This window comes from Perkinsus marinus (genome assembly GCF_000006405.1).
Source record: "Perkinsus marinus ATCC 50983 genomic scaffold scf_1104296957154, whole genome shotgun sequence".
NCBI classification, from domain to species: domain Eukaryota; phylum Perkinsozoa; order Perkinsida; family Perkinsidae; genus Perkinsus; species Perkinsus marinus.
Genome location: NW_003207237.1, coordinates 25,495 through 50,215, shown reverse-complemented (window position 1 = coordinate 50,215; position 24,721 = coordinate 25,495). Strand labels below are relative to the sequence as shown.

Below are 24,721 nucleotides of genomic sequence, written 5' to 3'. Positions count from 1 at the left end.
GTCCCAGCAACCTTGATCCGAAACAGCGACCAAAAGCAACAACCGGCAACATACAGCAAAGGTAAGCCAACAACGAACTGGCCCAATGCTGCGACGTATACCGGCGACACATAGCCATCTGAAGACTGACTCTCCGTCAGGATGGTACATGAAATGATGCACCTTTCTGAATGATATCGAGCAGCCACAAGAGTTCATCGTATCCGAGGGCGAGCAAACTGGACCACTTTGAGCCCCAGAACATGGTAGCCTAAAATGAAGACTATTCTATTAGTAATAAAGGGTATCATAGTAGCAGCCTGGATCGTATCTCACCTGTCCAACTATTATACCAATGCTTAGAATCGCACAGAATAGTGCGGTGATACGCGTGAGGTATGGGAGTAGAGAATGCCTCGCGGACACCTACAACGAATATTCTACTACAGTGGTCACTGTATCCAATCTGATTGGATACATGCCCATTCATGCGCTATGACGGAAACCTTCCATCTCGCTACTAACTCCACTATGAAGTAAGTGGCGTCATTGTGAAGTTTTGCTCGACAGTCGAGCAAGACTTTCTGTGCTATAATGCCTTACAATTGAGTCTCGTAGTCTTTGTGATGCATTCCTTTGCGAAGGTACAGGAATATTCTCATCTGCTAAACGGTCCTCCAACGCCCATCCTGTCTCTATCAAGTCAGACCACCTATAATCGAGTTTTAGGGAAGAGAAAGATGCGAGCATACTACCTATGCTGACTACGCCTCGCCGTGGCCAAGGCACTGGACAATTCCAAATCTTCCTTGGAAGGGATAGGCCTCACAAGGGACAGGTTCGTTGGTATCAATGGCGTGCCTACATCACCCTTCCCCAGAGTTAGCTGACGAGATCTACGTCACCTTCAGTGTCTCCCTCTAGACATTCGGAGACAACTTCATCCCGTCCATCATAGAAATTCACAGCAATGCCCAAAAACTCTCCCGCTTCTCGTATCTACTCCGGATGCCATAGTGACAGACTCGTGCGCAAGCATATGGCTGGCGTCCATTGCTCCGTCACTACAAGTTGCTTAGAAGCTCCCTGCCCTGATTCGCGCTCTTGATCACGGTAATGGTTGAAGACGTCCATGAGGTCGAACTTCGCCGAAAGCCGTGCCTGCAGGGCACAATAGCAACAACTTCATCGCATTCCACAAGGCAATAAATTTACTATGCCGAACTCCTGTCAAAGACTCCTCTCGCAGATCACTTCCAGTCTACTCTTCAACATGCCTAGTGTTTACACACGCTCCCTTTATTACATCTTCTGCCGATACCACCTGAGCATAGATAGCTTCCATATGGCGTTTGTCATATGACAACACATGCAACCACTGCGGTACAGCCACTAGACCATACCCCAACAGCAGAGTGACCAATACCAGACCCCATGCATTGGAAGCAGCATAGATGAATCCAAGTATACCTTGCAGACCAAGCCGCTGCATGTACCACAAGTAAGCCAGGATCAACAGTCCAGCACAGGCGTATGCTAGGTACCAGATAGCATTGTTGCGGAGAGCCTTCTTTATAGAGTGGACGGATTCGTATTCCAACATGATAGGGTATGCTATCCAGCATAGAGTGAACGAAACCCAATAGACGCTAGTCCAGGACTCAGAAAGGATTTCTGTATGCTCGTTAGTTCTCGAAAAGCATATATCGTACGGCAACAGTATGAAGGTAGTTACCGCAAGAGCCATACCGCAGTACACCATCACAAACTGGAATAGGCTGGTATCCTTACTTGCGTAGCTGGATAGAATCTTCAGACCCCACAATAAGGATACTACCAGTGTGCCGACAGGGAGCACCAACGACTCTTCTATCGCCATCACCACAAATTGAAAATCATACTGAATAGACAGGGGGAATCGGCACATCTCTTCTTACTTCCCTCGAATTTACCCCATACAAGCCAAGTAACAAGTTTGGGGGACAGTTGACAGTGCCTTGCGATACGACAATCCATTATGCTAGACAGCGGAAGATCAACTCAACCACATTCTGACTGCATCGCTCCGCTCTTTTGTCGCGTCACGTTGTCACGTTTTTCAATTTGTGTTGGTCCCAAAATTATGGATCCCAGAGCTGGCCATAGTGGTGTGTTATTAATACGTAAGACTGTTGTATGAACTTATCAAGCTCATCTGGGGAAATGGCGCGGTAAGACCTGGTCTTGAGTCTATACTTAGTCTGGCCTGGTAATTCGCTTACCGAGTTATTTTCGTGTATCTTTGTAAACTTATTAAAGGTGTGGTTTGTTAACCTTGATGCCGTTCGGGTTGTGGTCCAAATCCAGCTCTGGTGTCTCTTCGGCATCCTCTTCAAGCGGCTCCCAACATCACCACCGACACCATACATCGAAAACGCATCGACATGAACGGTCAAAGAGCTACTCTGCTGCCTCTGCATCCAGTTCAGAAGAAGCTGCCGGAAAGGTTAAGACTGTAGTTGAGAGCAGTGAGCATGAGGGTGCCGAAGACGATGCAGTCCTAGCCAGAATTGATCCAAAGGCCAAGGCCGGAAGTAAGTGGAAGAATATCAATGGAACGAATGACAGCCGAATCAAATCAGTTTCGAGTATAGAAGTCACCTTCGTATACATTTTCATTGGGAGGGAGGATAGTGTTATTGCATCAGGCACATTAGTTGACTCAGACTCGGACGGATGCTATGAGAAGGAGTACCTCGACTCATTGAAGCACAAGTCCAATCGCGCCAGTAAGAGGGCTCCCTTTTGCTGGGACTACAAACAATTGGGGCTCAGGCTATGTGGGTGGCGCGGCGACAGGTGTAGCAGCTGCAGTTGGAACATTCGTGGTACTAACGGGCATCCCATCACGTCGCATCCCATTGTGCTCCATCTACCCTACCTGTTCTTGAATGCCCCATCTCGTTATAATGATGGCAATAGCAACGGCTTGATAGTTATAACAATGGATGATGCCGCATCATCAAATAGTCACCTGATGCTGTTAGGATTGAGCTCTTGGTTGTATAAGTCTAATAGGTATTTGCATCACCTCTGGCCGTAGCCGGAGCTGCTGCTGTTGGCGCTGGTGGAGCATGGAAGTTGCTTCGAGACAAGGGGAAACGAGAAGTCAAAGCGGTAGTTATTGACTATCATCTCTCTGTCCAACACATCTCACTATTGCTTGACCTCGCTGTGGTGGTTCATCGTCAATGACGATCAGTCATGCCTGGGTTACTTCAGGCAGAAGGCACTATGAAGTCAGGGGATCATTCGGCTGATGTTACGCAGACCATGTTGGGGGCCTCTGGCACCGACTTGCCCTCCAAGAGTAATACGCCGTATTGTCTTCCATGTCTTAGCATTGCTACCTGATTCATCTCCTTGTGATCTAACCGAACTCATGTCTCATCAGGTTACTTCACGATTTCTGGGAAATCAGCGACCGAGCTCGATGAGTTTCTCGCTGGTGGAAAACCTAGTATTACCAGGGGGGTAGATCTGTCATCATTGTTACGACGTCCTCAGGTCTAAAGAGGCTTAAATTTCTCGTGTCATGGGCACGGCTGCAAGTGGAGGACTCCTTGCCAAGCATGGAGATGGCTCGTAAGATTCGTTCTCGAGTTTCGCTATATCAAAGTCGAATCCTTTTATAGTTAACTCTGGAGACAGTGCACGGATAAGCGCACAGTGTACTAAATTAATGACAGCTTTGGATGAAGTGATAGGATCATTCTCTCCATGGGTACAGCAACAATATGTCGCGAGAGCAGAGAAGGATAAGGTGATGATGATGGTTCATCAGCCTTATCAGGAACCGCTCTTCTCAGGGTAAAAGACATCGTGAATTTACGTTGATCTGCCTTCATGTGAGCCCATTGTACAAGTTCTTAGCACATGACTCGGTGAATAAGGTACGACTCATCTTTCCTCTAGTACCTGCTATGTTGAGTCCTCAGGCCTTCCTTTTTTGCAATACAGAGTTTTTGCAGCAGTGGGAAAATGACGAAGTTAGCACTGAATTGATGATTCAGAGGTGCGTTAGGTCCGGATGTACAAACTGCATGTAGCTCAACCCGTAGGTGCCGCTCGACGTTCCCTACCATAGTCGAGACTGTTGGTCTCATTCGAAGTCACCCTAGTAAACGAGGTACTAGTGAGCGGCGTTCTCTCGGCGTGTGTGTACCATTCGTGGTAGGTCGTGCTGATTCGGACCTTATGACTCGTTCAGAGCAGGGCGAACATAGGATAACCGCAACGGTTTTCTGGATATCACAATTCTTGCGGAGGTAAAGCGTTCGAGGACCTACTTGCAGCTATTGTATCCCCAAGCAGTACCATATATTAGATCTCCATAGTGGAATAGTTATCTTACCCGAATGATCGTTGCCAGATCTGATGTCCAAGAGTTCATGTCGAGTGCAATGATGAGTGGCAGCCGCGTTCTCTCACCCAGAGGACATGCTAAGAGCGGAGGTAATCAGGGGGCATGCACACCTTCGCCCGATTCGTCGGTGATTCACAGTATGAAATCTATCTAGGCTCAGTCGCGAAGATATCGAGCTCGCCACTGGTCGAGCAGTCCGGGATCAGTCAGAAGGTAGCTGATACTAAAATGGAGCCTAAGGCACCAGAAGGCTCTGAAGAAGATGAGGATGGGTCCCCTACTATAGAATTCCCGCCCATTGGTGAGTTGGGTATCCTTGGAAGTTTGCTCATCGAGACGAGGCCCTGCTTGGGTTATAGCGAAATAGGCGAACTATTGGCCATTCAATGTATCTACCCGAGAGATACAGGTGATTTTCTATCAGGCGCAGAGTTAGAGATGGACGAGGATGAGTTTTACTCAGCCTCTGAGGGTGAGTGTTCTGATAATGAGGACAATAAGGCTCTTACGAGTAGTAAAGTTCTGCGGAAAAGACTAGAGAGAGGTAGGTTGGTGGTCGCGCATCCGGGAGTGGCACAAGTCGTTTTAGTCGAAAGACGGCCGCCAAGTGGTCTGGGGTTGGAAGTGTATGGTGCGGTTACTAGGGACTCGGTCATGAACGATAAATTTCGTCCAATTCTTAGCACAGACGAGGATGCGATAAATACCTGGTAGTATGCGGGTTAAGCTTGTCGCTTGGAGGGATCTCTTCGGTATTGACAGGATTGTATTATTCATGGCAGGAACGAGTTGGACTGTACGAAGTTTAAGGTTAGAGGCCACACATATCTCAGTGATAAAGTGAAACATCCTAGCGAGCCTGCACTAATGCAAACTGGTAAGATTGGGACTTTCACGGGCTGGGCCTGATAGCTCTTGTTCTGTCCACCCTGACTGGAGCACTCTCATCTACTTTCTTGTCCATTCGCTTGATGAAATCTCGAACGATGCTTCTCTTTTTAGCACAGTCGAACGGGTTACGATTCTCGTGAGGTGTGCAACTCTGATCGTGCTGCATCCGGGGGTTTGTTTCAGTGGCTTTCGAGTTGTTCTTCTGCGACGACGAAGAGGTGTTCTGCTGTTCGACAGAGCCACACTGCAAGGCCTACTGGCTGCAACGGGATCATCCAGATCGGTAATTCTCCGAACACTCTCTAATTCGACCTTCCGATTCAATTATTGGGCAGTTTTTTCTTCACGGTCACCTGGCGTATGGCACCGTTTTACTGCACGAACACCTTCATGGTCGATAAGGATGCTCCCTGGCTCCAAGCTGATACAGAGACAGTAAGCTCCGTTGTATGACTGTAGAGAACCTATTGTACACTCCCTTCCTAGTCCTATGGGGTCTTGATGCGGCGGTTTTTGGAGATGGACGACGAGGATCGTAATGGGCGAGTTAAAGTCATACCTGCTGTTGCTGAGGGACCATGGATTGTTAAAAAGGTGGAATTGGCTGTGTCTACAATGGTTAGGGTCAATCTTACCGATGTTATCAGGCGGTTGGGCAGACTCCAGCGATTATCGGTCGGAAGCTCACAACGACCCATTTTACTGGCGACAACTACGTTGAAGTCTCAGTGGATGTTTTTTCAAGTGCTGCTGCACGGCATATGATGTCACTGGTAGGCCGCTGATCACTCTGATAAGCGATAGATGTGTGGTAGGTCGTCGGTGCTGCGAAGAAGTTAGTCATCGATGTTGGGCTCGTGCTGGAGGGCCATTCGGAAGTAGGATAGTTCTTCCTCGAACCTCACCATTATCACTGCTTAGGAGGAATTACCAGAGCGGCTGCTAGGTGGATTCAGGCTGCGGAAGCCCGACCTGGCCACATGTCGGAGGTTTAAGCGCTCCGCTTGTGAATCACCGAGGAACTCAAGTCTCGAGTGATTCATACCAATAGCAGAAGAGTTGTGATATCATTCACTCAGCAAGATTCCTCAACACGCTCATTATTTCTCACCATCTGAAGGTTTTCGCCTGCTTCAGGATTTCACAGGCCGTTTGTTGGTGTACTTCTTGCTATTTTGGCCCTTGCTCACAGTCTCCGCTGCTGTGCTTGGGAAACTCTCAATCAAACTTGCCTTTCTCAATTCTCCTACTCGCGTTCTAGTGTATAAGCCTGATCAGCATTCGAGCTTATTCCGGATGGACTGGGGTTTCGATGAACTCTGACGAGGAGGATCTTGCAGGGTCTCACATTCCACATGTCTGAATCGTCTCCCGTAGCTGACATGCATGACGCCCCTCATGAAGGGGAGGAACCGACAGCCCCTGCAATCATCACGCATGTACTACACAAATCACTATATGTCCACCTATGGGTTGTGCTCAGGTTGAAGGTGTTTTCACGACCGAGTTGCCCGAGGAATATCATATCCCTGAGGACCCTATCGTTTTGGAAGCCAATCTTTCCCGTTCTGGTAGGATGATTCAGGCATTCAGTTTTCCCTCCAGCAACAGAATTGTGCAGGTCTATCGGCCATGCTTAATGATCTGCTTTCATTACAAGAGCCGGCAGTCTTTGACTTCATCATCAACGGACACTTCTTGCGAACCAGCCTCGCAGATTTCTACACCCAATATGGCCTTTCTAGTGAAGTTGCATGCAACATAGAGTAGTTTCCATTGTTCGTTTCGCGTAAAATGTTATGTAACATGATTTAGATATGTGCTGGCGATGCCCGAGCCAGAGACGGCTGAAGTCACTCAAGAGGAAGAGTGGCTTTCATGCATTGAAGTCATCGAGGGTACAGACTCAGAGTTCTATGCTACTGGCTCGATGAAAGGTACTACTCTTCAGTGGATCTATTCCATTCCGTGTATCATGTCCTTTGGAGGTTCTTGGGGCCTTTACACATCTGAGGGTCATCGCAAGCTCTTCGGACAGCGCGATTCGGACATGTCTGTATTGGCGCTCGCTGGACGTGAGCACATCGTAGCCACCGGTAAGTTGGGACAGAATGTCCATCTCGGTCGCTCGATCTACATATTCTCCATGGCAGGTAGTCGTGATGGGCTAGTCCGGTTCTATGCCATTGGTGAGGATAGCAAGTCTGCGGAGCTCATGTCGAGTGCTAACAATGGAATAAAGGGAGGGTATCCTACACTGTTGGTGTTGACAAGGCGCCAGTTGTGCGGTTGTCAGGGTCGCGGCGGTGACAGCTCTTACAATCTCTTCTGATGGGAGCATGGTCATTACTGGTGATGCTGGTGGACTCCTTGCATTGTACAATGTTCCCACTGGTGAGATCGATTGGATCAGGGTATCTGGTGTCAAACACTTAGCATTCGCCCTTAGAGTCATCCCGGGACGTATCTGGTCCGCGAGCGGTCTTTGCCGATCATCACATGGAGGGCTGCGGTGTGAGCAGGTGGATAACTCTGCGGGGTCTACATTGATGGTGATCATCCGTGTTTAGACTGGTGAGGGTCGACGCGGAAACTGTGATGTCGGCGTCCCTGGACAACACTCTTGCCCTATGGGACATTTTGGCCGTCAAACGCAATGCAGTTCTCCCCTGTGGAAGGTGGGGGATTCGGGACCTTTACGATTAAGCTCTTCGAATATTAGAGGATCATCGTTCTATAGCGTGTGCTGTCATCTCCTGTTATAGAGCTCTCCTGTGTATCTGTTCTTGCAATGCTTATTATTAGTGATTTAGGGCGGCAACCGCTCTGGCGATCTCAGCAAATAGACTAGGAGTATGCACAGGCCACGACGACGGTCGTGTTGCTTACTGGGATCTGCGCTCTTCGAAGAATGAGCTCGAACTCGTTCAACAGTACAGGACTCACGAGCGTTCTATCACAGGGGTGAGTGATTTGTTTCAAGGCTGATACTGTTCCTCACTATGGGTTTAGGTGTCGTGGAACCCGACGAGTGACTACCTAGTCGCTACTAGCTCTCTCGATGGGACTGTTAGACTCTATGATTCACGTTCGGCTCGGCTGCCACTCCAAAGATGTGATATGCCCCAAGACATTGCAGTAACTGGATGCACATGGCTTAACGACAAGGTAATCACGATACCTGTCCTCGTGGTCGCAGCTGGTTGCAATGCGTTATCTCAGGTGATCCTCTCGTCGGGCTCGGATGGCAAGGTCCGTACTCATATGATCAATCCATCACTGTTTACTCAGTGATTACACTTATGCCGATCGATGGCCCACCGTCATTCATACGTATATTCCTAGACTACTTAAGAAAGTTTCTTGCCAAAGGTTAGCTTGTTTAGTTGTATCCTCTACGATGGAAGGCATTCGCGATTTTTCGATCATGGAAACAACCGCCTTTAGCGATCTCGAGTGCAAGTTCGACGAAACTGATGTAATTGTTATGGACACAGGGTCGGGTCTCACTAAAGTGGGCTACAGTGGCTACGACGTCCCTGTGAGGGTTATCCCGACTGTGGCCTTTCAAGGCGAGTTTACTCGAGAAAGTATGGCTTCTCCTTATGCCCATGATCTGGGTAGTGGCCAGTTCTCTGGTTAGGCTCGTTTGATGACAGTCTGATCCTTGAGACTACCAGTGGGAGTCGGGCAAGCACAGCTGAGGCCAAGGATGCAAAGCTGTACGGTAAAGATGCGATCCATGCCTTCGTCGAGAGTGGTGGCCAACAAGCGAGTGCTGGTGAACGGCAAATAATACGACCAGTGCAACGTGGTGAGATCATTGATAAGGATCATCTCGAGGCCTTCTGGGAGTACACACTGAGACAGATAATGAGACCATCCAAGCGGAAGCTCGATGGTGGGGTCGTTACTCGTCAGATCCACCCTTGAATGTCGTCAACTGGTCTCAGGAGCAGTGTCTCTGGAGGAGTTCACAGTATTAATGGCTGACACCCCATCTAGTACTGCTGTGGCGACGGCTAGCAATGATCAACTCGTCGGTGTTGGTGGCAACAGCTATACTCGAGCGTGGATGGCAGAGGTGGAGTCTCCGGCCTCCAATATGGACCTCAACTCATACCAATCAGGTTATGTTTGAGAAGTTCAATGTTCCGGCTTTTGCTGTCATGAATACAGCAGCCCTCTCCTTGTTCTCCACCGGTATACCCACGGGGCTAGCGGTCGACATCGGGGAAGGGGTATCCTCTATGATTGAGCCTCGTCGCGGATCCTAGTCACTGCTTGTAGGTTACTCATGCCACACCGGTTTTCCAAGGATTTGCCATCCCTCATGCTACCTTCCGCTTGGACAAGGCTGGTACCATCCCTTCTTGGCTCGCTTTCGTCACCTGTGTTCACAGGCATGGATATAACTGAGCAATTGCAGAAGCTTATATCCCAACGTCAACCTACTATCGCTTCCAAGGTGGCCGGGATAGCAAGGTCGGGCCGCGAGTATTTCATGTATGCTGATATGAAGGAAAGATTCTGTCGAGTGAGGCAGCTTCTCGCTGGCAGTGTTAGTAACCCATGCGTTGTGTAGTTCCAGACGGCTCATACTCAGAACAGAGGACAGATCCAGGTAGTAGTTGTGGTAGATGGGTGGTGATCACAGAAGTATTATGCCGCGCTCTCTTTATGTGTGTGTTAGTCTTCACAATGTCGAGCCTGCAAACGAGAAGTGCATAATTGCTTTAGGCTGATTCTACTGCGAGCTGCAAGGATGGCTATTTCGAACTTCCAGATGGGAGCATCGTTCAGATCGATGAAGATTGTTGCCTGGATGCTCCTGACGTGTATACCGATCCTTGATATGTTCTGGTAGCGCCTGATGAAATACCTCAGGCTATTCTCTTCTGGGAATATTGTCACAAAGGAGAACAATGATGTCGTGACCAACACGGTCGATGGTACGATAACTGATATCTGCCGATCTGCGCTCGAAATAGTGGACTCGGAAATAAGGCAAGGCCTGTGTGGGGTCCCATGTCCTGTATTCCAATTGATATGTTCCAGAACTGACATGCTCGGCAACATTTACGTCTCTGGTGGTTCTTCCATGATACCAGGGATAGCTTCTCGGTTGGAGGATGAGCTGAATAGCGGTGGAATATCAGGCTCAGCAGGGCCGGTGAAAGTGAACGCGGATCCTCAGAGAAAGTGATGAAGTATAGCGAGCCATTCATTGATCGGCTTAGTGCTAGCTAGAGCACTGCGCCGCGTTGGTTGGACGTTTGTAGTTGCTCCGTCGAACGTGTTGTTGACTGCGACGGACTGGACATTTCGGTCCATGTTAGGAATCTCGGCTATACTCTACGTCTGTTACACGAGGATGTATCACAAAAAGCTTCTCTTAGTTGTCTACTCCATATGTGCTCTATAGTCCTTGGATTTGTCTATTTCAAATTTGCACGTATTCTTTTGCGAAAATATCATCACGAGAATCGACCAGGAGGAGTCTGTTTATTTGTATCGGATAATCCTTGTATTCGTACGGTTGGCGGGAGCTCTGGCATGTGAGATAGGTACGCAGCGTGGGTCGGTGGATCCATGATTGCATCAATGAGTACGTTTGTGGAGTACATGTGTGTCACACGGAAAGAGTATGAGGAAGATAAGAATAACCTCCGTGGAACTCTAGCGCGGAAGACATTCTGAAGAAATCATCATGAGCATACACTCACCGTGTTTAAAAGGTTAATCTGTTGTGTTTCAGTAGGTAGACAGGTAGCTGTCTTACTTTCATTCAGGCATGCTAATCGAAACAGTACTTCGGAGCCCAACGTCCACGGGGGAAAAGCGGCTGGAGGAAATGGGGGGAAGAAGGGGAAGAAGGGGAAGAAGGGGAAAAAGGGGAAGAAGGGGAAGAAGGGGAAGAAGGGGAAGAAGGGGAAGAAGGAGGAGGATAAAAGAAAGAGAGAGAAGAAAAATTTTCACTTATGCCTCCTTGCTTCCAATCACTATTATGCAACACAGACACGGAATTTAAATGCAAGCATTCATTATTTGACTGATAGGTAACAAGAACAGCAACCTGAGCAGGGATCAATATCGTAGGGCTTTCTAGAGAACAAGCCTTACTTTCATTGAATACACTGCCGCTTCGCATTGTAGCGGCCATACCTTCCTGCGGGGTGTATCCGCCTAGCTTCCATGCACTCTTCGAGCTCCTCCAGAGTGTCCACAAACGGGTACCACAATTTCCTCCCACCCATCGCTTCCTCGCCCCGGCGAATAGTGTGGTGACGCAGGCCGTTCGGAAAGACGTTAGTCTGCGCTCTGCACTGGAGGCAGGCCCCACATAGTTGGGGGTCTCCTTCTCTCCGCTGCACTGGTCTCAAACCCATCTCCTCTACAGCTGCAAGAACGCGCTGCCGGCGGTCATCGTGGACCAAAGGAGTTGTTGTTGATGCCTTCCTCACTGGTACCTTACTAGTGGCTGGCTTCCAGACCATCGGTCGGCTCTCTGCTTCGTCATCTCTCTGCAGGGAGTCCTCCCCGACTGGTGGAATATTGATGACTTCATCAATGGTCTTGACCGGAGCATCGCGCTTTTAACGCCATCACTGGCGACAGTATGATCGCATAGATCGGCAACGATCTCGCGCGATGTCTCATCCATGCAGCCCTCTCGCACCGGCTTCACGTGGCGACTGCGACGCACGTGATGACACGTGTTCGCATGCGTACACATCAACGATTTCAGCGCTATAATCGGAAATTGGCAATATGCTTGGTTGTTTCGGTCATCGAGCCAAGCTATGCTCACTGTTGCTGAGGAGCCGTATATGATGGCTTGCGGACAGGTCCAACTTGGTCAAACTCTCGTTGGTTGTTTGTCATCATAGTTGAATCTAGTGCGTAATCCATGTCAATGATCGGAGGAGGATATCGTGTTCGGGAGCTGAGCTCCTTATCCGAATATGTAGCGGCTATGGGTGAGGAACATCCAAAAACAGCCTGGAATGTTGGTGGTGTGATCGAGCTCGAGCCTTCAGGTAGGTCTCTCGAAGTTGAAACATTTTCTAATATCCTAGCAATGGATCAGTACGCGACTGAGATTATCTACGTCATTTCAGAGGATCCTCTCACTCGGAAAGAGCTTGCCAAGACTCTCAGTACTCGTCTGGTGTCCAAGCGGACCGCGTAATAATGGATCGTATCGACAGCCTCGCGTCCAGTATTGCTTCGTCTCCGACAGGTTCCGGTCGAGATTATGTTGTGCAGAGAAGGCTCGTCTTGGAGTTGAGCATCACTACTGGATGGAGGATATGGGTGATGCATTCGATGTCTTTGATGTCATTAGCAAAGTTGACGGAGGTGAATACCTATCACGTTGGAGTGGGATTCCTAACAATTCTGCGGCGTTGCAGATACAATTCGGCCGTTATACTCTGACAGTGCATCAGTCACGCCGGTGGAAGCCCTACTTGAGAACTCTGTTCAGCAGCCCTTCGAGAAGTCCCTTCCACCATGGCGCGTGTTTATGGTGGGAGCCCTATGCATGGGTACACGGGGGCAACGTCTGGTCTGCGTTAGGTAAATGAGCGTGTGGAAGTAGCTCAGCGAGTCCTCACTCGCACAAGTCTCATATTTAACTTGCATCACGTACTTGGTGACGGCTTCACCTTGATGAATGCGCTTTTGGATATGACCATGCCGAGTGTGAATGGTGACACGGTCTCCCAGTCTGTGTCACACTGGCGCCCACGATCAAGACCTGCGGATATGTTTTCGTAATCAAAGGTTTGCCGCAAGTCTCTTGCGAGTCTTCTCTCATACCTCTTGACTGTATCGATTCCTTTCAGATTGCGATGGTTATTATCTTGGATCTGCATGCTTCCTTTTGCCCTGTTAGAGTTGACTTATGGTTATTTAAAAAGTGATCCCAAAAATCCTTTCCACCCTTGCGGAGAACTACGTGGCGATAGACAAGTAAGGCTTATTCAGCGTCATTGTCAGGCATGCAGATTGTCGTCAGGTTCGTTTATGCGAACCAATTCCTCTTGACCGAGTTAAGGCTATCTGCGAGTCCTTACATGTCACGGTTAACGATTTTCTAATTGCCATCATAGCCGGTGCGTCGAGGAAGTATCTGCATCGTCAGGCCAATGTGAGCTCCAAACATGAAATCTCTATGGTACACGAAGGGACTGCTTTCAAGTTGGACCTACCGTTCGACAGGATCCAATCTTATGATGATGCATTATCAAGAAGAGCTCTTCTACTTTTCAGATTCCTAACGAGGAAATTAGCAGCCTCGGCTTGGGACTCTCATTCACCGTCAACCTTAGGACAGGGTCCAAGATGTTCTCGAAGCGGAGAAATTTCTCGATAATGTTCGGAGTGGGTTCCACATAGAAATTTGTGCCCTGGAATCCGCTTCATGGAATGCAGGTACCTTTACCCGTTGCTGAGCTCCATGCACTCGACAGAATCGTGGCAATACAAAACGCAACACAGCGGTTGAAATGTTCCCCCTTGATGATAGGTAGTCTTGAAAGTGTGCGAGCATGTGTGGGATACAAGTCCTTCTGGTCTTAGGGGCTGTACTATCCTACATTACTATGTGGGCCTGCAATTGGCCCTTATTGCGGACTCTTACCATCACTCGTTTGGTCGGCCCTAAATATGCCTCTGGAAAATCATGGCGTCTCGCTAACGTGCCGGGGCCCAAAGCCGAACAGACCCTCTGCGGCCGGCGAGTAACCTCACTTGTTGGTTATACTAACAATGCCAACGGGGTTGTAGCTGTCAGCTATCGAAACGAGGTAGGACTCTTAGTTGATCAGGATAGGCATGTGGGTGTCTCTGAGGATTAGTTCTGTCATCAAATTTGGGGCGCCTGACCGCGATCGAGAACTGGTTTGCTCTTCTTTTCAGTTGAGATTGACCATTTTCACCGACAAGGCCCACATAAGTGCGAACGTGAGTTCTTGCATGGCTATTAGCTCCAAGCGTGATCCTTGTTGTTAGGTGCTGCGTGATTATCTTGAGCAAGAAGCAGCCACCTTGTTATCTCTAGTGCCACCCCCCTAATTCTTTATATCCAACTTATGAAACTTATCACTCAACTGGGTAGGATCTTCCGATCTTGTAGGACTCATTTCTCAACTAGATAGGATCCTTGAACTGCCAAATCATATTTCAGCTCTGTAGGATCGATGATGAGTTTGTATCAGAGTGTTAAAACGGTCCAGATTTCAAGTACAATGGTAAATTTTTCTTGAAGGATGTTGCGTGAAGTGAGTGTACGCGGTTTGCAAGGCGGTTCAAATGGACAACATCATTCTTGTCGTTCGGAGAGGATATCGTACATAGAAAGCATTGGATATATGTGCTTGTTTACCTACTTTCAACTCATGCATCACGACGAACTGACACATGAAGTGAGTGCGGTCCAATGTCGAATTTGCTAGCCTTGTTGTGTAGCGGTCGTGTCTCCAAAAGAGTCGCTTACCGAGTTCATCGTGGGAAGCATCAGTTGGCTGGAGTTGTCTCGATCAAAATTGGACCGATTCCGGTGCCAGAAACAGAGTCCTAGTCACGCGCAATACGAGAGACCTTACCAGTTGTTGTTCATGCGTGCAGCGGACCGCAAACGCATAGCTTTTCTCCGCTTCCATAGAGCGAAGTATAACACTTCATCATGGAGATTACCTAAGTATCACAACCACCATCAATGTCATCACCGATGTCATTGAGTTCATCTGAGTCACTTCAGTCAGAGTGTGATAGTAGCATATCGCGACTCAGGACGTAACTTCCACAATCTTCCCTGTAATGAGCCTCAAACGGTCACTCTGGTTTACGAGAAAATGTGTGCGGTATTATTCCACAACGAAATGGAAACACTCTAATTGCCAAAGCGTTTGATCGAGCTTTCGAGAACGATTAGAAGCGAGCGAAAGCAAACGCACATTAAGCGCGAAAGATATTATGAGCTCAGTCGATCAAAGCTTTTAAGCGTCATCGTAGCTCTAGCGCGCTGAACTCAATGATGCCGCTCAGCTCTGTCTTAAGACAAGAATCATTTTCTGCTCGTTCTTGGTCTAAAGTGAGTTAGATCTTGTTCGGAAGGGATCTTCCTGGAGGTTTTCTAGTCTTCAAATGAGAGCCGCTGTATTGAGTTTCCTTGGAGCAGTAGCCGCTATAGAAGCGCATCGTTTCCCTGAAGAAGAACCCACCTACTACTGCCATCCCGAGATCGAGTGGGATAGTGTTCCTCCTCGTGAAGATGATTCTGGAGCTCAACTGGTAGGATCTCATATGATGATGTCGGAATCACCATCACTTGACTTTATCGTTTTCAGGAGCGTGTTCTGGTGTTTGCCCGTCATGGCGCTCGAATGCCCGTGCATGACATGATGTGCTGGGTTGGAGATGAGACTAGGTAGCGTGCGCTATGATGTATAGGAGGTATTATTTACCTCGTCTCAATCTTATTCAGATATACCTGTCCCACTGAGACCTTCTATGGCTTCACTAATAGTCCCTCGGGTGGAAGATCCCCTGCCTTCACCCGCATTCGTGGCAAGGAGGGTGTTTTACCGGGAGACAACTGTGTATTGGGTGAGTCTCTCTATTACGGCCTCGTACTTTATTATTGTCTTCTGATTATCAGGTCAGCTCGTTGACGCTGGAGTACAGATGCATCTTGCTAACGGAAAGCAGTTTGGTGCTTCCTACAAAACTGCCCTTGACTTGGACGATGTAGGTCCCACTTATCGATTCTGCTGTTCTCATCTTTTGATTGAGCTCATGCCTTCTCAAACATCAGGTCCCGAGTGAGCCCCAGGTGATGTTCCGTTCCACCGATGTTCCGCGAGTGTACCAGAGTGTCGAAGCTTTTGCCATGGGAATGTTCCCCGATATTATGACTGGTAGGTGTAGTGATTATACTCTTCCCGTTACTGGTCATGCGAGTCTAGACATATGACTTTTCCTCAGAGGATCCTTCGAACCTCGAGATCATCATCCCTGATAGTCAGAGAGATACTATGACCCCTAGTGCTCAGGTGATTGGAACGGCGCATATTTGGATATTCATTCGAGGCATCGCCGTGCTCAGCTTCTATTCTCTTAGGTGTGTCCTCGCCTTAATGACGCCTTGAAAGTATTCTACGATTCTGCTGAAGCCAAGGACCGTGTTGAGAGGTCTAGGTTCGAGCGTGCTTTCATGGGGTTCGTTACTGGTCGCCCTGACGACTTCAGTACTGAGAACCCGGAAGATATGGAGCATCTTTACTCTGGTCTTTATGTAGGTTTTGATATAGAAGTTATGTGGTTCTCTGATTTCACGGATTTCAGGACTGCTTAACGAGTCATGTTTGCTCAACTGTCCCTAGCGAGCCCAAGAATGTTCCCCTTGGCCTTGGTACTTCCAGTCCTTTATTCGAGCGTGTTGAGGAGGATGCTACGTAAGCCAGTCGATGCGCAAAAGCGAGGGATGTTATATCCGCGACTGTAGGTTCTGGTTAAACAACCGCTATGGTACTACAGAGGAGTTGCGAAGACTCGCATATGGTCCTCTGATCAAGGTGAGTTTGAGTGTCGGCGGAGTCTTGTGTTTACGACTTCCTTTTGTGGCGAATTTTTGTCTGCTATGTATTGCACACACTCTTTCAGGACGTACTCGAAGACTTGAGCATTCCTGGCAGGCGTTTCTCATTGTATCTTGGTCACGATACTGGTCCGGCTAACTCCCTCACTGATACTCTCCAGTTGAAGTGTAAGCACGCTTCATGCGTATCTGTTTGACTGTCGTTTTCAGGGATGGATTCTGGTAACGCCTGTGCAAAGTATTGGCCTCCATTTGGAACCGCGTTGATATTGGAGATCTACTCTGACAATCAAGCTCGCTGGATCTATAACGGTCGTGTGACTTCCGTCGAAGCCATCGAGGAATGTCGCGGCAAGTAAGCTACTTCCCATTGAGATGCAAGTGAATGTTGTTCATTTGGGTTGATCGAGTGAATTCGTTCGAGTGTGATTCATCGTGATATGTTTCGGACAGTTTGCTATGATGTCTATTACAGGTCTCTCTGCAATTACGAGTCGCTATACGAGTATCTCACGACTGTTGTGCCCAACAAGTTTGAGTGCAAGGGTATCCCTGAACCGACTCGTGGTGGGAGCCTCCGTGGATAGATATTTTACTACTGAACTTTTTTTACTACAACTCCGAAGAAATTTTGGGTGTTCACCTGTTCCTATATGCTGCCTTTTCGGGCGGTTTTCTGTGCGATAGACGTTTATGTAGTTACTTTCCTATGTACGGACTTCTCAAGAAGTGTTCGAGACTTACGACTGAATGTTGTGTTCAATCAAGTTCCGGGTTGCTCTTCCTTCCTCACCGGAACACAACCATACTCTAATGAGGGAGACTTGATCAAGCAATCAAGTGTGGGATGGCCATAGCATTTGAAACACTTCGAAGTCGTGTATGTAACTGTGAGTTGCGAGTAGTTTCTCGCTCTTTCTCCTTCTGCTCACGGGCCTTTTCTAAGCGGTTCGTTATCTCATAATCGGAGATCTACATCAAGAGAGCCTGCAGCGGATCTCGAAAGTTAAAATACCGTCACTTTCTTAGCCTGTGTGGCCCGAACGGTTTCGTCGCGGCATCTTTCCAGTTCGGATCGTATAAGGGCCCTCTTTTCTTTGCGCTGCTGTTCAGAGGCTTTCCACTCCTCAACTGACGAGGGGGTTTATTTATTAATGTTACCACCGTCACTCACGTCGTCTAACTTCCTCCATCTCTCTGTATTTCAAACCCTTCTGTAGAGTTTCTTGCTCCCGTCTATCTTCTGTTATTTCTCGCTCCTTATGACAGTTCTTGTGTTCTGCATCATTCGCAGACCTATAGACAGGCCTATCATTCGTACCCATCGACCAAATGTGCTGACGAGGCACTTCCTGTCTCTTGGGTTCTCGTGGTCCTTCGCAAGGACCTCCTCCATTCGGACCAAACCATAGCCCTGTGGCGCGCCATTTCCGTGAGTCTCAACCTGCAAATGACGGTAGCAGCTCATTCATAGTTAGTCTTACCTTTCTCGATCCTGCCGTAAAAAATGGATCGTCCAAGCTCAGACTTTCCGACCCTCCCATCAGGGCCTGTTCTTTCATCCGCCGCTCGCGATCCTCATCCTTCGCTTTTATGTTGCTTTGTCTCACAGTGTCCATACTGGCAAGTCGTTCCTTGAGCACCGCCCGTTCATGGGCCGCAGCCCGGGCATCTTCCAGCTTCTTTTCCTTTTGCAGCTTGATAGCGGCCCTTTGCTTATCCTCTGCGAGTAAGAATGGTTTTTGCACGTCCTAAGGTGCATTTGATGGCGATGCAGCAGAAAAGGTTGAGTAGATCCATAGCTAGCGAGCAAAGTGTCGCTCACCTCAATGATGTGCTTCCTCTCTCGTTCCCGTCGATACCGCTCTCTCGCAGCCTCATTATTGTTTCTCGACGCTTCCAGCCGTTCCTGGGGGGGGTAGCTCTTGCGGTATTTTGGGTGGAATCTCAGTCACCCATTCCCTAGCTCTCTCTTCTTTGGCGAGTGCCCTTTCATGACATGCGAGTTCCAATGATTGAATACGCTTTCTACGTAGTTCAGCCAAGTGCTGCGAATGCCGAGTCTGTATAACACATACGAGATGTTCTATTCCCGGACGATTGAACCAAACCACTTGAACGTTTATCTGCCGTTGCCGTTTGTCAACAATTTCCTTGTTCAGCTGCTTCAAGGCATTGGCCCGTTGCAAAGTCACCTATAAATAACCGCAACGAGTGGAATGACCCAAGATAGGACGGCCTCACTTCAGCTCTGCGGGCATCAAGCATCGCTTTCCGCTCGACCTCTTTAACACGGTCCTCTTCTAAGTTCGACTCTTTGCACTGAACAGATTTTGAAAGTTTATGAGCAATAAGGTAGGATGATATTTTCAACCGATCAGAAGGCCGTAATAAGGACGTTACTTGTTGCCGACCCTGCGAACTTTCAATCCTGGCCTGCTTGTCCTTCTCCGCAGCAGCCTTTTCCCTCAACAGTCGTTGAATCTGGGGAGTAACTTGACTCGATTCGAACTGCCCCCATACCTCTTCCTGTTGCTTTTTGATCATCAGTTCCTCCAACTCGTCCACAAGTTGCTTCCTACTTGCGGACTCTGCCTTGTATTTCAATGCCTTCTGCTGCATGAGTTGGTTCTCTAACTGCATCTGAATATCTCCAAATTGCGGCTAACATTGCCTCTATAATGCCCACCTTAGCCAATCGATTAGCTCGATCTTCGTCCAACTTAATCAATCTCTGTTCAGCTTTTAACTGCTCGAGCCTTCGTCTACCTTGAACCTCCGCAAGGAACTAAGAAGTCAAGTTGCCATGGCCACACCGATGAGATCATTTTACTTCCTTCCGAACACCCTCACTTTTCATCATATCAACATATAAGCCTGAGTCATCACTCTTGAGAGGCTGATTCTGTTGTTGCCTGCAGTAAGATGGATATAGTTTCGTATTCCAAACTTTACGTGAGCGTGGGTTCCGATTTCGGTTCTCCAAAGTAAGTGGAAGAGGAGCCTGATTACAACAGTATCGTTCCACTCCGCTCGCATGGCTTGGCGCTCTCACCATCTCGTCGATAAGATTCTCCCCGCTGAGACATATTCAGTTCTCCAGCCATATCAGCTATCCCGGCAGCCGTGGGTTCCGGAGCGAGGCACAGTACCAGAATGTGTTAGTAAGATGGTTTCCAATCACTTCCATCGTGTCGTGGGCCATCCCACCTTGTTCCCTAGGTAGTCCTGTACTATGAAGTCGAGGCGTTCCACAACCCAGTGAAATCTCGCGTCAGTATTATTCGGGTTCATCAACTCGGCGTTGAACCTTCCGGCGACACACCCCTCCAGGCTACATTTGAACCAACGACATGATCTACAAAGGGATTACCTAAATAACTCGTCGAAATCGGAGTAGGTGTATGTCAGGGTGTAGGTAAGATCCCGCCCTAGCTCATAGGCAGCGAAGTGCACTCGTGAGAGCTCAGGATCGTCGTATATAGAGACCACATAGTACCTAGAATTCATCAGAACATCGCCGCCCTGCAATATGAGGATCCACATCCTAGTACTCTCCTTCAACCTTTTTTCCCTCCTGGAAAACTAAATCCCCTGTTAAATCTGTTGGACGGCTGGTCATACAGCAATTGATTGCTGAGTGACGAGCAGTATTTCCTACGTGGTCCTCCCGTGATGCAAGAGTGATAGGCCGACTTGGTGGCTTTCCTATCGTAGAGGTACTGAAGTTGACTCACTCAACAACACTCTGCTCACTAGGTCCAACATGCTATCACAGTTGTAAATCGGATCTATAACCAGTTCGGTAGAGCGCTTAGTGTGCGTTTGAAGCAGTGAGTTGTCATCAGATCAGAACCTCATAGAATCCATTTGCCGCCCGATCAGGCCCTCGAGGGCAGAGGGACACTGGTGGAGGTGTCTCGGGTACAAGTCTATTTTCTGCAGTCCAATCTCCAAATGATGATTCCTCGATCCTTCAACGCTAAGGCTGATTCGTTCTAAGAAGCAAGTCCGGACTTCACTTGAGCCTACCATATGGACTGCGGCTTTAGCAGTCGAGCTAAGGCGGCACTTGAAACCTAGCTGAATTGGGTGTACTCTGGACGTGGGAGCTCAGCCCTATTCCATGGCGGATCGACCTCCTGTACGAAGCGAGCCTATGGAGGCCGAGCGGCATGCTTATTCAATTCTTGATTCACTAGGAGTTCTTAATTCTCGTTCTCCATCATGTAAACTCTTGTTCGAAAAGTCTGCCAAAGCGGTTACCAGACTTGGACACACAGATGATCGGCGGTTATGCGCGGGTAATTACATCCCATTTTCGGATAATTTTGCACAATCTGCAATCGTTCGTGCAATCGTTCTGCGACGCATCCATCTAACTGGCTGATACACTCAAACTGCATGGCTGGCCCCCCTCCCACAGAGAGAAAAAGCCTCAAATCCCGACAACGAGTCCCCCGTTTACATAGTGGCGTAGCTTCAAGAGTAGGAGCGCTCGAGAAGGACGAGGCGGAAGTTGAAGTACGGACGAAGGTGGAGCAGGTAGTCATCATCAAGAGACACGTGTGGGTCCAAGTTAGCGGCTGCAAGTCAGGTCTTATCCATAATGGAAGGGCCCGATCGAGCTAAGGACGATCGAGTTCGTGTTCCTAATGAGTTCAAGGCTGTGGTCCGGTCTCGCGTTATGATACCATGGCTCCTCAGTCTCATACGCCTCCAACGGCACAATATACTCCTTAGATATTCTATACCATGTAGGAAGGCTCACTTTCCTTATAGTGCATAGAAGCTGGTATCATGTTCAGGCACTTTTCGGTGTTGTGGCGGCGATAGTACGCGTAAGTCGCGAGGACCGTCTCGATGGAATACCAGGAATACCAACATAGAAGAGCACTTTTATGATCCGAACCCAACACATACTCTACCTGATGCTGAATCTATGAGACTGGCCGCCCAAGTGAAGGAAAGTATGGCCCGCGTATCCCAAATGTGAGGCTATTGGTATACCTCCTGTTGATGACTATCCAGTTTGTGTAGGTATTGTGAGCTAGTCCTGCGGGTAGGCTCTTGCAAGCGGGGCATAGCGAGGACCAGACAGATCCGTTGGCGAAGGAAATTTGGTGTGCAGCTGAGTTACGAGCACGACTTCCCTAACCAGAACATGTTTGAGACCCTGTAGGGAAGATGTTCCTGTTTCTACTGGATGCATTTGTTCAGGTATTTCTTCGTATGTCGAGTAGTTATGGGATGCCTACAGGAATATCATCCTCCACGCAGGCTCTTTACATCCCCTAGAGTTGATCAACTTATTACTGCCGACCTGCACAGATTATTCAAGTCGATGAGGTAGTTCACATAGCAGGGTCACTCGGGATCATAGTACTTATTAAAGTTATAATATGCATGGACGGGAACTCAAATTGAAGAGACTGGAAGAGATTGAGTCGAAGCGCAAGCGAACATTCGAGGAGACTGTTGAGGAGCTCCGATCAGCACAGTCCAAAGCCCCTGTCACTCCGGCTCCGGCGGAAGGTGGTGAGGGAATCCTCCAAGTAGCTCTTGTAAGAATCATTCCCCAGGTGAGGAGGCTGTGCTGAGCAAGAGAGAACAGTTCAGACTGAAAATTGTATCTCCTTCGGTGCGGGAACTTGTGGAAGCTGCTCATGAACGGGCGAGGTTACCGAGAAGTCATAGAAAGCTAGTCCGTGACTATGGACGTAGTGACAAGCGGGTGCGTGCTTCGACACCCCAGCTGGGGGTTCGCGTTAGGCTTGTCTATACGGTGCATGCAGGTACTGGATCAGAGTATCCATGGTAGTATGTTCGTCGACTACAACGATCTGGTACCGGTACCGTATCGGCGGTCGCCTCTTGTGAGTCTACTTTTACCGAGTCCAAGAGAAGCAGTCCTCCGGATGATAGACGTAGACTTCAGCAGAGGCCCAAACAGTGGTAAGGGATTGTGTGTAGCTCCGATAGTGATTTCCTTATCGTATTGTGGTAGCTCGGGAAAGCCGAAGTCGCCGAGAGGTACCTGACTCGGGAAGGATGCCACAGACGGCTCGTGACTCTACGGAGTTATCCTTACCGCCATTGGGTACTGGTAATGGGGGCCAATCGAAGGCGACCGTTGCTCCTATCAAGACGGAAAGGTCCGATGCGGCCATGTCGCTGCCACAAGAGTATCATAGTCATAGCCTTGTCCGGCACACACCGAGGACTCGGTGGTTCACTCATGTTTAACATCACATACTCCTTCATGCTGCGTTAATTCACGTGCTACCTCCCCAGCACTGATAGTCCACCACTGTGTCGTGTTAAGTCGCTGAGCCATGCCTCTGGTCCTGAGGTTGGGGGTAGTCAGTGTTGTTAAGGTCTCCTATCATGTCGGCTGCAGAGGATGACAAAGTAGTAACGAAGGAATCTGTTGTCAAGGAGAATGCCGCGGATGATGAAAAGATGAAGAAGAATAAGTACAACCTGTTGGTGGTGGTAGTATCGAGCTTAGGATACGTACGCAGGTACCGTCGTGATAAACCATGGGATCATGAAGGGATCGATCACTGGAAATATGAATCCTTCGCCAAAGAGGATAACCCATCAGGTCTCCTCGAGGAGAGCAGCTTCGCGACGCTCTTCCCCCAGGTAGCAGTGGATATCGTCTGTGTACAGTGATATCGATACACCATCTATTTCAGTATCGTGAGAATTACTTAAAGCAAGTATGGCCGGATGTTAAACAAGTGCTTGCTCCCTTTGAGATCAAAGCCGAGCTCAACTTGGTCGAGGGTTCAATGACAGTAGCCGTCCTGCTGCTGCTGTCGTGGTCTAACTCCTCCACGCCCTCGTACAGGTACGAACTACCCGAAAGACGTGGGATCCTTATGCGATCATACGAGCTCGGGATCTCATCAAGCTCCTTGCACGATCAGTTCCTCTCCCACAAGCAAAGAAGATTATGGATGATAACATGTAATAGTCAAGGGTTACTCTCAGTGTGTTAAGTGGGTTGAGGGGATTATCGATAGTCCTCAGAGTGTCTTACCTCCTGGGCCGTTCAGGTTCTGTGATATCATTAAGACTGGTGGGCTCGTTCGTAATAAAGAGAAGTTTGTGAAACGCCGACAACGTTTGGTTGGGCCTAATGGAAGTGAGTCTGAGAGCATCGCATAGAATATTATTGTTCTATTGCGCAAGGTACACTGAAAGCCATCGAACTGTTAACTCAGTGCTATGTTCTAGTACAAGGACAAACTGTTGTTGCCATGGGTACTCACAAAGCCTTGAAACAAGTGAGCTCGCCGGCTCCATTTCCTGATCGTTATCACTCCCAACAGGTCCGTCGGATAGTTGAAGATTGCTTCCACAATGTTCACCCAGTATATCATGTGAAGGAGTTGATGATTAAGAAGGAGCTCGAGAAGAATGAGGATCTCAAGGATGAGAACTGGGATCGATTCCTACCACACTTCAAGAATCGGAATGTACTTAGACACGCTATGACTTATAGTTGCGATCTCGTTCTTCGGTGAGCGGTTTCCTTCTTACTGATGGTTGATAGGTACAGCGTAAGAAGCAAAAGAAGATTGCCAAGAAGAAATCCAAGGAGCTATTCCCTCCTGAGCAATTACCTCGTAAGACGTACTGACGGAATGAGTACAGGCATGCATTCTTCCATTCACAGGCAAGGAGGATATCCAGATCGAGACCGGTGAATACTTCCTCTCGAAGGATCAGAAACATTCCAATGAGATGACTAAGAAACGCGAACATCAGAAACAAGTGACTTTCCGACCCTGAGCCCGGTAGTGGTCATGCTCGGGGTTTCGTAGGTATCT

General features: G+C 48.5%; 10 protein-coding genes across 10 annotated transcripts in view; 8 read left to right on the top strand and 2 right to left on the bottom strand.

Annotated features, from left to right (window-relative positions):
• Positions 1-1,582, bottom strand: part of Pmar_PMAR002176 (hypothetical protein) — a gene marked incomplete at both ends in the record, with an annotated part of 2,359 nt that extends 777 nt beyond the window's left edge. The window contains 4 exons of the mRNA XM_002774945.1: positions 316-405; positions 885-978; positions 1,048-1,140; positions 1,286-1,582. Coding sequence (XP_002774991.1) covers positions 316-405; positions 885-978; positions 1,048-1,140; positions 1,286-1,582 — 574 coding nt within the window. The remainder of the gene's footprint in view (positions 1-315; positions 406-884; positions 979-1,047; positions 1,141-1,285) is intronic.
• Positions 1,583-2,272: 690 nt separating this feature from the next.
• Positions 2,273-8,569, top strand: Pmar_PMAR002175 (hypothetical protein; the record flags this gene model as incomplete). The annotated part of the gene is made up of 34 exons (XM_002774944.1): positions 2,273-2,552; positions 2,667-2,747; positions 2,794-2,846; positions 3,037-3,135; positions 3,241-3,328; positions 3,413-3,478; positions 3,526-3,603; positions 3,654-3,781; positions 3,828-3,911; positions 3,957-4,033; positions 4,080-4,147; positions 4,196-4,286; positions 4,391-4,473; positions 4,539-4,685; positions 4,809-4,928; positions 4,974-5,094; positions 5,167-5,261; positions 5,459-5,558; positions 5,611-5,710; positions 5,762-5,869; positions 5,923-6,048; positions 6,091-6,153; positions 6,616-6,714; positions 6,759-6,846; positions 6,897-7,041; positions 7,091-7,212; positions 7,264-7,371; positions 7,429-7,522; positions 7,572-7,689; positions 7,725-7,789; positions 7,846-7,953; positions 8,089-8,239; positions 8,288-8,443; positions 8,498-8,569. The coding sequence occupies exons 1-34, from the start codon at positions 2,297-2,299 to the stop codon at positions 8,567-8,569; spliced, it is 3,558 nt and encodes a 1,185-aa protein (XP_002774990.1). The 5' UTR covers positions 2,273-2,296.
• A 133-nt stretch (positions 8,570-8,702) lies between these two features.
• Pmar_PMAR002174 (hypothetical protein) lies at positions 8,703-9,208 on the top strand (the record flags this gene model as incomplete). Its single annotated transcript, XM_002774943.1, has 2 exons — positions 8,703-8,895; positions 8,919-9,208. 2 exons carry the CDS (start codon positions 8,703-8,705, stop codon positions 9,206-9,208), a joined length of 483 nt encoding a protein of 160 aa, XP_002774989.1.
• A 52-nt stretch (positions 9,209-9,260) lies between these two features.
• On the top strand, positions 9,261-10,129 carry Pmar_PMAR002173 (actin, putative; the record flags this gene model as incomplete). The annotated part of the gene is made up of 6 exons (XM_002774942.1): positions 9,261-9,359; positions 9,406-9,516; positions 9,566-9,635; positions 9,679-9,812; positions 9,861-9,899; positions 10,016-10,129. 6 exons carry the CDS (start codon positions 9,261-9,263, stop codon positions 10,127-10,129), a joined length of 567 nt encoding a protein of 188 aa, XP_002774988.1.
• A 13-nt stretch (positions 10,130-10,142) lies between these two features.
• Pmar_PMAR002172 (hypothetical protein) lies at positions 10,143-10,477 on the top strand (the record flags this gene model as incomplete). Its single annotated transcript, XM_002774941.1, has 1 exon — positions 10,143-10,477. A coding segment is annotated over one exon (335 nt), but the record flags the coding sequence as incomplete, so codon positions are not given.
• Positions 10,478-12,356: 1,879 nt separating this feature from the next.
• On the top strand, positions 12,357-13,175 carry Pmar_PMAR002171 (hypothetical protein; the record flags this gene model as incomplete). The annotated part of the gene is made up of 5 exons (XM_002774940.1): positions 12,357-12,463; positions 12,519-12,637; positions 12,691-12,806; positions 12,857-12,989; positions 13,126-13,175. 5 exons carry the CDS (start codon positions 12,357-12,359, stop codon positions 13,173-13,175), a joined length of 525 nt encoding a protein of 174 aa, XP_002774986.1.
• Positions 13,176-15,405: 2,230 nt separating this feature from the next.
• Pmar_PMAR002170 (conserved hypothetical protein) lies at positions 15,406-17,592 on the top strand. Its single transcript, XM_002774939.1, has 12 exons — positions 15,406-15,574; positions 15,631-15,710; positions 15,768-15,889; positions 15,942-16,030; positions 16,098-16,200; positions 16,268-16,335; positions 16,404-16,577; positions 16,628-16,737; positions 16,788-16,857; positions 16,946-17,048; positions 17,091-17,235; positions 17,356-17,592. The coding sequence occupies exons 1-12, from the start codon at positions 15,428-15,430 to the stop codon at positions 17,465-17,467; spliced, it is 1,323 nt and encodes a 440-aa protein (XP_002774985.1). The 5' UTR covers positions 15,406-15,427; the 3' UTR covers positions 17,468-17,592.
• A 116-nt stretch (positions 17,593-17,708) lies between these two features.
• On the bottom strand, positions 17,709-20,509 carry Pmar_PMAR002169 (hypothetical protein; the record flags this gene model as incomplete). The annotated part of the gene is made up of 15 exons (XM_002774938.1): positions 20,254-20,509; positions 19,936-20,190; positions 19,836-19,884; positions 19,714-19,795; positions 19,570-19,668; positions 19,404-19,523; positions 19,284-19,364; positions 19,125-19,202; positions 18,995-19,075; positions 18,706-18,789; positions 18,365-18,631; positions 18,230-18,324; positions 18,055-18,176; positions 17,902-18,011; positions 17,709-17,852 (listed from the first exon to the last, which is right to left on the bottom strand). The coding sequence occupies exons 2-15, from the start codon at positions 19,985-19,987 to the stop codon at positions 17,709-17,711; spliced, it is 1,464 nt and encodes a 487-aa protein (XP_002774984.1). The 5' UTR covers positions 19,988-20,190; positions 20,254-20,509.
• Positions 20,510-22,282: 1,773 nt separating this feature from the next.
• On the top strand, positions 22,283-22,839 carry Pmar_PMAR002168 (hypothetical protein; the record flags this gene model as incomplete). Its single annotated transcript, XM_002774937.1, has 3 exons — positions 22,283-22,415; positions 22,463-22,614; positions 22,702-22,839. 3 exons carry the CDS (start codon positions 22,283-22,285, stop codon positions 22,837-22,839), a joined length of 423 nt encoding a protein of 140 aa, XP_002774983.1.
• Positions 22,840-23,251: 412 nt separating this feature from the next.
• Positions 23,252-24,721, top strand: part of Pmar_PMAR002167 (ribosomal RNA assembly protein, putative) — a gene marked incomplete at its 3' end in the record, with an annotated part of 2,286 nt that continues 816 nt past the window's right edge. The window contains exons 1-9 of the mRNA XM_002774936.1: positions 23,252-23,356; positions 23,405-23,528; positions 23,582-23,683; positions 23,737-23,855; positions 23,945-24,033; positions 24,081-24,175; positions 24,221-24,367; positions 24,445-24,517; positions 24,568-24,665. Coding sequence (XP_002774982.1) covers positions 23,268-23,356; positions 23,405-23,528; positions 23,582-23,683; positions 23,737-23,855; positions 23,945-24,033; positions 24,081-24,175; positions 24,221-24,367; positions 24,445-24,517; positions 24,568-24,665 — 936 coding nt within the window. The 5' untranslated portion in view covers positions 23,252-23,267. The remainder of the gene's footprint in view (positions 23,357-23,404; positions 23,529-23,581; positions 23,684-23,736; positions 23,856-23,944; positions 24,034-24,080; positions 24,176-24,220; positions 24,368-24,444; positions 24,518-24,567; positions 24,666-24,721) is intronic.